The sequence below is a fragment of the Macrobrachium nipponense genome, chromosome 17 (assembly GCF_015104395.2).
Source record: "Macrobrachium nipponense isolate FS-2020 chromosome 17, ASM1510439v2, whole genome shotgun sequence".
NCBI lineage: Eukaryota > Metazoa > Arthropoda > Malacostraca > Decapoda > Palaemonidae > Macrobrachium > Macrobrachium nipponense.
The window spans coordinates 67,259,108-67,269,359 of record NC_087210.1 but is presented as its reverse complement, the minus strand read 5'-3'; the positions used below and the strand labels follow the sequence as shown (position 1 = coordinate 67,269,359).

Here is a 10,252-nt window from a genome sequence, read left to right as displayed (position 1 = left end):
TTTATGTATGAAAATTCTTGTGATCATCATGCTGAGAAAGATCGATGACACACACTTAAGACAATTCTGTCTTTGTATGTCTTGGCTACTGGAGTTTGGAGCTTAGAAGTCGAAAAGTTTGTTCCATTATAAAATGATCACGATAATGATTTTATTTCCTCAAAAGAATATAGTTACTAGGTCATCTTTGATTATAGTTCATCTAAAAATATTTACTGAATTCTGCAATGTTCGGCTTATGGTTGCTAATTTAACCCTTTGAGCCTTTCAGGCTACCTGTACTACCCTCCCGCTTTTTACCGACGCAATCTTTGGGAAAGTTATACTAGCTGACTGAAAAGTTTTTGATTATTCGTTCTTACACCCCCAACCCGCCCCATCCCTGTGCTGAGGCTTCAAAACCGCCTCCCCACAGTATATGCACCAAGATGGACCAAACTGCCTCCCTGCAATCACATGCTCTGGCAGCCCAACCACCAGCCCCACCTCAGTTCCCATGCTCCGGTGGATCAAGCCACCTCCCCACTGTCCCCGTGACCAGGCATGCCAAACTGCTTCCCAACATCCCCGTGCTCTGGCGACACATCCAGCTTCCCTAACCTGCCTCCCAACCGTCCCTGCACCCCAACTGCCCAACCCTCCCCCCCACCATCCCTGTGCCCTGGCTGCACAACCACCTCCCCACTGACCTTGCTCTAAGGTGGACCAAACTGCCTCCCCGGATCCCATGCTCTGGCAGCCGGAACAGCCTCCCCACAGTCCTAGTGTTCTGGTAGACCAACCCGCCTCCCCAAAGTCCCCATGACAAGGCAGGCCAAACTACCTCCTGACATTCCCATGCTCTGGCGACCCATCCGGCTTCCTCACCGTACACGTACTTAAATGGATCACCCTGCCTACATTTCACCGACTTTTGAGCATAAGACAAATGAGCGCCGACAATTGAGCGCCGACATTTGAGCGCCGACATTTGAGCACAAGACAGTTGAGCGCAGTAACATTTGGTGCCAAACCAGCCTAACCCACTGTTCCTGTACCACAGGTGCCCCACCAGCCTCTCCACCATCCTTGCACCACGGCTCCCCAACCACCTCTCCATTCTCCCTGTGCCCCGCCAGCTCAACCCACCTCCCCAACGCCCCTGTACCCCCTCCGGACCAACCCATCTTCCCACCATCCCTGCAACCCTGCTGCCAACTCAGCTCCCACACCTTCCTACACCCAACCAGCACCCCAACTGCCCAACCTGCCTACCCGCCCTTCCCCCACCCTCCCCTAGCAGCCCAACCCGCTCCTCCTGACCTCACAGCAAGACCTGGCGCCCAACCGGCTTCCCTGCCGGTGGCCCACCCCTGGCGGCCCAATCCGCCTCCCTGCCCTCCCACCCCTTTCCCCTGGCCCCCGGCCCAAACCCACCCCGGGGCCCAACCCCGCCCGACCGCCCACCCCTGGCCCGGCCCAAACCCGCCCGCCTATGCCAGCCCACCCCTGGCGACCCAACCCGCCTCCCTGCCATCCCAACCCGCCTGGTGACCCCCAACCCAACCCGCCTCCCTGCCTTACCACCCTGGTGACCCAACCCGCCTCCCTGGCCTTACCACCCCTGGTGACCCAACCCCCCCCGCCCCTCCCTGCCTTCCACCCATGGGTGACCCAACCCGCCCTCCCTCCCCTGCCCTGCCCCACCCACCCGTTCTCCCGCCCTGCCCCACCCCTGGCCCGGCCCAACCCCGCCTCCCTGCCTTCCCCCCCTGGTGACCCAACCCGCCTCCCTGCCAACCCCCCCCTGGTGACCCCACCCGCCTCCCTGCCCTTCCCCCCCCTGGTGACCCCACCCAAGCCCCTCCCTGGGGCCCCGGTTACCAACCCACCCCTGGTGACCCAAACCCGAACCTCCCTGCCTTCCCACCCTGGTGACCCAACCCGCCCCCTCCCTCCTTCCCACCCTGGTGACCCAACCCGCCTCCCTGCCCGGCACCCACCCCTGGTGACCCAACCGCCTCCCTGCCCTTACCACCCCTGGTGAACCAACCGCCTCTCTGCCTTCCCACCCCTGTGACCCAACCCCGCCCGCCTCCCCTGCCTTCCCACCCCTGGTGACCCAACCCGCCTCCCTGCCTTCCCACCCCTGTGACCCCAACCCGCCTCCCTGCCTTCCCCCCCGCCCCTGGTGACCCAACCCGCCTCCCTGCCTTCCCACCCCTGGTGACCCAACCCGCCTCCCTGCCTTCCCACCCCTGGTGACCCAACCCGCCTCCCTCCCTTCTTCCCACCCCTGTGACCCAACCCGCCCCCTCCCTGCCCTTCCTTCCCGACCCCTGGTGACCCAACCCGCCTCCCTGCCTTCCCACCCCTGGTGACCCAACCCGCCTCCCTGCCATCCCACCCCTGGTGACCCAACCCGCCTCCCTGCCTTCCCACCCCTGGTGACCCAACCCGCCTCCCTGCCAATCCATCCCCCCTGGTGACACCCACGCCCCTCCTGCATTCCCACCTACTGGTGACCCAACCTGCCTTCCCCCTGCCTTACCACTGCCCTGGTGACCAAACCCGCCTCCCCCTTCTCCCGACCCCTGGTGCCCACCCCTCCTCCCTTGCCCCTTCCCAACCCGCCCGACCCAACCCGCCTCCCTGCCTTAACCCAACCGCCCTGGTGACCCCTAACCCGCCTCCCCTGCCCCTTCCCACCTCCCCTGGTGCCCACCCGCCTCCTGCCTTACCACCCCTGGTGACAACCCAACCTCCCGCCTCCCTGCCGTTCCCCACCCCTGGTGACCCAACCCGGCCCTCCCTGCCTTCCCCCCATGGTGAACCCAACCCGCCCCTCCCTGCCCACCCCTGGTGACCCAACCAGACCTCCTGCCTTACCACCCCTGTGGCCCACCCCCTCCTGCATCCCACCCCTGGTAGACCCAACCCGCCTCCTGCCTTACCAACCCCTGGTACCCCACCCGCCTCCCTGCCTCCACCTCTGGTCGACCCACCCGCCGTCCCGCCGTCCCACCCGTTTACTGGTTACCCAACCCGCCTCCCCTGCCTTAACCACCCCTGGTGACCCAACCCGCCTCCCTGCCATCCCACCACTGGTGACCCAACCCGCCCCTTCGTCTTCCCACCCCTGGTGACCCAACCCGCCTCCCTGCCGTCCTCCCACCCGGGTGACCCAACCCGCCTCCCTGCCTTCTCCACCCCTGTTGACCCAACCCGCCTCCCTGCCTTCCCACCCTGGTGACCCACCCGCCTCCTGCCTTCACACCCTAGGTGACCCAACCCCTCCCTGCCTTACCACCACTGTTGACCCAACCCGCCTCCCTGCCATCCCACCCTGTGTGACCAACCCCCTCCCCTGCATCCCACCCCTGGTGACCCAACCCGCCTTCCCCTAGCCATCCCACCCCTGGTGACTCCAACCCGCCTCCCTGCCTCACTTCCCACCCCTGTGCCCAACCCGCCTCCCTGCCTTACCACCCCTGGTGACCCAACCCTCCTCCTGCCTCCCTGCCTTACCCACTCCTGGTTGACCCAAACCCGCCTCCCTGCCTTCCCACCCCCTGGTGACCCAAACCCGCCTCCCTGCCTTCCCACCCCTGGTGAACCAAAAACCCGCCTCCCTGCCTTTATACGCACCCCTGGTGACCTAAACCCGCTCCCTGCCTTCCCACCCCTTGTGGACCCAAACCCGCCTCCCTTCCTTCCCACCCTGGTGACCCAACTCGCCTCCCTTGCCTTCCCACCCCTGGTGACCCCAACAACCCCCTCCCTGCCTTCCCAACCCCTGGTGACCCACCAACCCGCCGCCCCTGCCCATTCCCCCCCTGGTGACCCAACCAGCCTCCCTGCCTTACCACCCCCTGGTGACCCAAACCCCGCCTCCCTGCCATCCCACCCATGGTGACCCAACCCGCCTCCTTCCTTACCACCATCCGGTGACACCCAACCCGCCTCCCTGCCATCCCCCCTCTGGTGGACCCAACCCGCCTCCCTGCCTTCCCACCCCTGGTACCCAACCCGCCCTCCCTGCCTTACCACCCCTGGACCCAACCCGCCTCCCTTTCCACCCACCCCTGGTGACCCAAACCCGCCTCCCCTGCCTTCCCACCCCCTGGGTGAACCCAACCCCGCCTCCCTGCCTTCCCACCCCTGGTTTGGACCCAACCCGCCTCCCTGCCTTCCCACCCCTTGGTGACCCAACCCGCCTCCCGGCCCACCCAAACCCTGGTGAACCCAACCCCCGCCTCCCCGCCTTCACACCCCTGGTACCCAAACCCGCCTCCCTGGCCTTACCACCCCTGGTTTGGCCCAAACCCGCCTCCCTGCCATCCCACCCCTGGTGACCCAAACCCGCCCCTCCCTTCCGCCCACCCCTGGTTGACCCAAACCCGCCCTCCCTGCCATCCCACCCCTGGCGACCCCAACCCCTCCCTGCCTTCCCACCCCTGGTTGACCCCACCCGCCTCCCCTTGCCTTCCAACCCCTGGTGACCCAACCCGCCTCCCTGCCCCCCTGCCATCCCACCCCTGGTGACCCAACCCGCCTCCCTGCCTTCCCACCCCTGGTCACCCACCCAACCCGCCTCCCTGCCTTAACCACCCCTGGTGAAAAACCCAACCCGCCTCCCTGCCACCCACCCCCGTGGTGAACCAACCCGCCTCCCTGCCACCCACCCCTGGTGACCCAAACCCGCCTCCCTGCCTTCCCACCCCTTGGTGACCCAAACCCGCCTCCCTGCCACCCACCCCTGGGTTTGACCCAACCCGCCTCCCTGCCTTCCCACCCCGGTGACCCAACCCCCGCCCTCCCAGCCACCCACCCCTGGTGACCCAACCCGCCCTCCCTCCTTCCCACCCCTGGTGACCCAACCCCGCCTCCCTCCTTCCCCCCCTGGTGACCCAACCCGCCTCCCTGCCTTCCACCCACCCCTTGGTGACCCCAACCCACCCTCCCTTCCCCTAAAAACCCACATCCCACCCTGTGCCCAACCCCCACCCCTCCCTGCCCTTCCCACCCCTGGTGGCCCCAACCCCGCCTGCCTTAACCACCCCTGGTGACCCAACCCGCCTCCCCTTGCCCCTTCCTCCCACCCCTGGGTGACCCCAACCCGCCTCCCTGCCTTCCCCACCCCTGGTGAACCCACCCCGCCTCCCTGCCTTCCCACCCCTGGTGCCCCACCCGCCTCCCTGCCTACCCACCCCCTGGTGAACTCCCCACCCGCCCGGCCCCCTGGCCCTGCCCATCCCACCCACCCCTGGTGACCCAACCCGCCTCCCTGCCACCCCCCTGGTGACCCAACCAAACCCTCCGCCATCCCACCCCTGTGACCCGCCAACCGCCCAGTCTCCTGCCTTCCCAACCCCTGGGACCCACCCTCGCCCTCCCTGCCCCCCCATCCCAACCCTCCCTGCTCCCACCCGCCCCTCCTGCCTTCCCACCCTGGTGACCACCCGCCTCCCTGCCTTCCCACCCCTGGTACCCAACCCGCCTCCCTGCCTTCCCACCCCTGGTGACCCGCCCAACCCCGCCTTCCCTGCCCTCCCACCCTGGTGACCCAACCCGCCTCCCTGCCCTTACCCACCCCTCCCTGGACCCAACCCCGACCTCTGCCTCCCCACCCCTTGGTGACCCGCCTCCCCGCCTTCCCCCCCTGGGGACCCAATCCCACCCTGGTTAGCCCAACCCGCCCTTCCCTTGCCCCCTTAATTACCCAAACCCCTCCTGACCCCTCCAACCCAACCCGCCTCCCTTCCTTCCACCCCTGGTTGACCCAACCCGCCTCCCTGCCTCCCACCCCTGGTGAACCCAAACCCGCCTCCCTGCCTTCCCACCCCCGGCGACCCCAACCCGCCTTCCCCCTGCCTCCCACCCCTGGTGACCCAACCCGCCTTCCCTGCCACCCACCCCTGTGACCCAAGACCCGCCTCCCTGCCTTACCACCCCTGGTGACCCAACCCGCCTCCCTGCCTTACCACCCCTGGTGACCCAACCCGCCTCCCTGCCTTCCCACCCCCTGGATGACCCAAACCCGCCTTGCCTGCCTACCAACCCCTGTTACCCAACCCGCCTCCCTGCCTCCCACCGCCTGGTGACCCACCCGCCTCCGCCCCCCTGCCTTTTACCCCCTGACCCAACCTCTGCCTTCCACCCCTGCCCATCCCTTCCACCCCTGGTGACCCAACCTGCCTCCCTGCCATCCCACCCCTGGTGACCCCAACCCCCGCCTCCCTGCCATCCCACCCCCCCCTGGTGACCCAACCCGCCTACCCCTCCTGCCATACACCCCCTGGTGACCAACCCGCCTCCCTGCCATCCCACCCCTGGTGACCCAACCCGCCTCCCTGCCCATCCCACCCCTGTGACCCAACCCGCCCCCTCCCTGCCATCCACCCCCCTTGGTGACCCAACCCGCCCTCCCTGCCCATCCCACCCCTGGTGACCCAACCGCCTCCCTGCCATCCGCACCCCTGGTGACCCAAACCCGCCTACCTGCCATCCACCCCTGGTGACCCAAACCGCGCCCCCTACCCTGCCAATCCCACCCCTGGTGAAACCCCAACCCAAACCCGCCTACCCTGCCATCCTTCACCCTGGTGAACCCAACCCGACCCCTCCCTGCCATCCCACCGCCCAAACACCCCTGGTGACCCAACCCGCCTAACCCTGCCTTCCCACCCCTGGTGGACCCAACCCGCCTCCCTGCCAATCCCCACCCTGGTGACCCAACCCGCCTCCCTGCCTTCCCCACCCCTGGTGACCCAACCCGCCCCCTCCCCTGCCACATCCCACCCCTGGGTGACCCAACCCGCCCCCTCCCTGCCTTCCCACCCCTGGTGACCCAACCAACCCGCCTCCTGCCTTCCCACCCCTGGTGACGGCCCAACCCGCCTCCCTGCCTTCCCACCCTGGTGACCCAACCCGGCCCCCTCCTCCCCCCTGCCCAATCTCCCCACCCCTGGTGACCCAACCCGCCTCCCTGCCATCCCACCCCTGGGTGACCCAACCCCGCTCCCTGCCCTTTCCGCCCGCCCCTGGTGACCCAAACCCGCCTCCCTGCCTTCCCACCCCTGGTGACCCAAACCGCCTCCCTGCCTTCCCGCCCCTGGTGACCCCAACCCGGCCTCCCTGCCTTCGCCAGGGCCCCCTGCGGGACCCCCAACACACCCGGCCCCGCCCCCTTTCCCTTGTCCTTCCCAACCCCTGGGCGGGGGGACCAAAAAACCCGCCTCCCCTTTCCCGGCCATCCCACCCCTGGCGGACCCCAAAACCCGCCCCTTTTTTTTCCCCTTGCCCAATCCCCCACCCCCCCCTGGCGGGGGGGGACCCCAAACCCCGCCCTCCCCTTGCCCCAATCCCCAACCCCTGCGAACCCCACCCAACACCCGCCTTTTCCCCCCCTGCCCTTTTCCTCCCCAACCCCTGGCGGGGGGACCCCAAAACCCCGCCTCCCTGCCCCCAATCCCACCCCTGGCGACCCAACCCCGCCCCCCTGTCCCTGGTTGCCCATCCCACCCCACCCCTGCGGCCCCAAAAAAACCCAACGCCCCCTTCCCTGCCCATCCCAACCCCCTTGCCCGGGGTAAAACCCCAACAACCACGGTGGGGCCTCTGCCTTTCCCCCCCACCCCCTGGGCGAACCCCCCCACCCCGGCCTCCCCTTTGCCCATGGACCCTCCCTGGACCCCAAAAAAACCCCGGGGCCTGCCTGCCACTCCACCCCCACCCCTGGGCGGGGACCCAACCCGCCCTCCCTGCCACCCACCCCTGGGGGGAATCCCCAACCCGGCCCGCCCTCCTTCCCACCCCTCGCGCCCAACCCCGCCTCCCTGCCTTCCCACCCCTCGCGGCCCCAAACCCGCCCTCCTGCCTTCCCACCCCCCCTGGTGACCCAACCCCGCCCCCCCCTGCCTTCCCACCCCCGCCGGGGCCCCGGCCCCCCGGGCCCCCAAAACCCGCCTCCCTGCCATCCCACCCCCCCTGGCGAAACCCAACCCCACCCCACCCAACCCGCCTCCCTGCCATCCCACCCCAAACCCCTGGCGACCCCCAAACCCGCCTCCCTGCATCCCCCAAAACCTGGCGCCACCCAACCCGCCTCCCTGTCATCCCACCCCTGGCGACCCAACCCGCCTCCCTGCCTTCCCACCCCTGGCGACCCAACCCGCCTCCCTGCCTTCCCACCTCTGGCGACCCAATCCGCCCGCCCTCCCTGCCTTCCCACCCCTGGTGACCCAACCTGCCTCCCGGCCTTCCCACCCCTCGCGGCCCAACCCGTCTCCCCGCCGTCCAACCCGCCTCCCTGCTGTCCCACTTGCAATATTATTAAGACAAATTGTAGATACAGGCAAAATTTATGATGAGCACAAATTAGCATATATTACCCCTACTTTCAAAAGTGGATCAAGACTAGAGGCAAGTAATTATAGGCCTGTGAGTCTAACATCACATATTATGAAAGTGTATGAAAAGGTAATGAAGAAAAATATTATGAAACATTTAATTAAAAATAATTTGTTTAATATAGGACAACATGGTTTCGTACCCGGAAAAAGTACACAAACTCAAATGTTAGTCCACCGTGAAAACATATACAAAAAAATGAAAAGCGGAAATGAAACAGATGTGGTTTATCTAGACTTTGCAAAAGCTTTTGACAAGGTAGGTCATAATATATTAGCGAAGAAAATTAGAAAACATAATATAGTGGATAAACTAGGAAGATGGTTAAAAGAATTTTTACACAACAGAAAACAGATATTTATTGCAAACTATGAGGAATCAGATGAAGCTAAGGTAATATCCGGTGTGCCTCAAGGTACGGGGTTAGCTGCATTACTGTTTGTTATTATGATTGCAGACATAGACAGTAATGTTAAGGACTCGGTAGTGAGTAGTTTTGCCGAACGCGCTACAAAGAGACCTTAACAAAGTATATGATTGGGCAGAGGTAAATAGGATGGTATTTAACTCTGATAAATTTGAATCAATAAATTATGGAGACAGAGAAGGAAAGCTATATGCATATAGGGGACCTAATAATGAGACAATCACAAATAAGGAAGCAGTTAAAGACCTTGGAGTGATGATGAATAGGAACATGTTATGCAATGATCAAATAGCAATTCTATTAGCAAAATGTAAAGCAAAAATTGGAATGTTGATACGACATTTCAAAACAAGAAAAGCTGAATACATGATTATGCTTTATAAAACATATGTTCATAGTCCACTTGAATATTGCAATATGATATGGTACCCACAGCTAGAATAGAAGATTGGAAGATGCAAAATATACCGGAAGATGTACTAGCAACTCTCTGGTAGACATTAGAGGTGCCTCACACTGAGGGACCTGGGGCAACCCGAACAAGATATAAGGTAAGGTTAGGTAAGGTCACCCCTGGTGGCCCAACCTGCCTTCCCCGCTGTCCCTCCCCTGGCGGCTCAACACGCCTCCCTAACATTCCACCACTGGCAGCCTAACCCGCCGTCCCTCCCCTGGTGATTCAACCAGCCTCCCCGCCGTCCCACCCCTGTCCGCCCAACCTGCCTTCCCTCCCCTGTCGTTCCTCCCCTGGCGGCTCAACCAGCCTCCCCGCCTCCCAGCTGAGCCACCCCTGGAGGCCCAACCCGCCTCCCCGCCATCCCTCCCCTGGCGGCCCAACCCGCCTCCCAACCGGCCCACCCCTGGCAGCCCAACCCTCCACCCCTTATTCCCTACCCTGGCGGCCCAACCCACCTCTTCTTCTCTCCCCTGGCGGCCCAACCCTCCTCCCCGCCATCCCACCCCTGGCTCGGCCCAAACCACCTCCCCCCACCGCCTTCCCACCCTGCTACTATAAAATATAAGACTATTACTATAAAATAAAAAAAAAATCTATTTCAGAATATTTACTATCTCTATTTTGTCCTTCTACATTTACATCTTAAAAAATACAAAGGAAAATAATCTGAATATGTTATGTAACTTATAACACTTCACCATACCTCCTTCATCCCCCAAGGCATTACATGTTTTTTGAAGGGCCCAAAATTGCTTGCTGCAATATGTGTGATCCACAGTTTGGCTTTTTATCCCTTCTGCAATTTCTTGTCAGGAAATCTTCAAACACAGAATTGACAAAAATCAGTTCTGTATCTTACATGCTACATATTATTGACTACATGCTTCATGCACTGACCTGCAGACATTTTTCAGGCATATTTTATTCATGGGGCTTCTCACAGATCTTATAAGAGAAACTATTTATTTAATTACAGT

The 10,252-nt window shown here is 63.1% G+C and overlaps 3 protein-coding genes across 3 annotated transcripts; 2 read left to right on the top strand and 1 right to left on the bottom strand.

Annotated features, from left to right (window-relative positions):
- The first annotated feature begins 801 nt into the window (after positions 1 to 801).
- Positions 802 to 1,533, top strand: LOC135195934 (uncharacterized). The gene is made up of 2 exons (XM_064222436.1): positions 802 to 874; positions 1,043 to 1,533. Exons 1-2 carry the CDS (start codon positions 802 to 804, stop codon positions 1,531 to 1,533), a joined length of 564 nt encoding a protein of 187 aa, XP_064078506.1.
- Positions 1,534 to 2,804: 1,271 nt separating this feature from the next.
- Positions 2,805 to 3,895, top strand: LOC135195933 (uncharacterized). Its single transcript, XM_064222434.1, has 2 exons — positions 2,805 to 3,051; positions 3,387 to 3,895. The coding sequence occupies exons 1-2, from the start codon at positions 2,805 to 2,807 to the stop codon at positions 3,893 to 3,895; spliced, it is 756 nt and encodes a 251-aa protein (XP_064078504.1).
- A 2,620-nt stretch (positions 3,896 to 6,515) lies between these two features.
- Positions 6,516 to 7,235, bottom strand: LOC135195932 (spidroin-1-like). The gene has a single exon (XM_064222433.1). It carries the CDS (start codon positions 7,233 to 7,235, stop codon positions 6,516 to 6,518), a length of 720 nt encoding a protein of 239 aa, XP_064078503.1.
- Positions 7,236 to 10,252: the final 3,017 nt, after the last annotated feature.

Excerpts from the sequence above, each read along its gene's own strand:
- LOC135195934 (XM_064222436.1), top strand. The coding sequence starts at position 802 with ATGACAAGGCAGGCCAAACTACCTCCTGACATTCCCATGCTCTGGCGA. Across the intron at positions 875-1,042 it reads CCGGCTTCCTCACCGTACAC|GTGCCCCACCAGCCTCTCCA; the intron begins GTACTTAAATGG and ends CCTGTACCACAG.
- LOC135195932 (XM_064222433.1), bottom strand. The coding sequence starts at position 7,235 with ATGGCCGGGAAAGGGGAGGCGGGTTTTTTGGTCCCCCCGCCCAGGGGT.
- LOC135195933 (XM_064222434.1), top strand. The coding sequence starts at position 2,805 with ATGGTGAACCCAACCCGCCCCTCCCTGCCCACCCCTGGTGACCCAACC. Across the intron at positions 3,052-3,386 it reads CCCTGCCTTAACCACCCCTG|CCATCCCACCCCTGGTGACT; the intron begins GTGACCCAACCC and ends GCCTTCCCCTAG.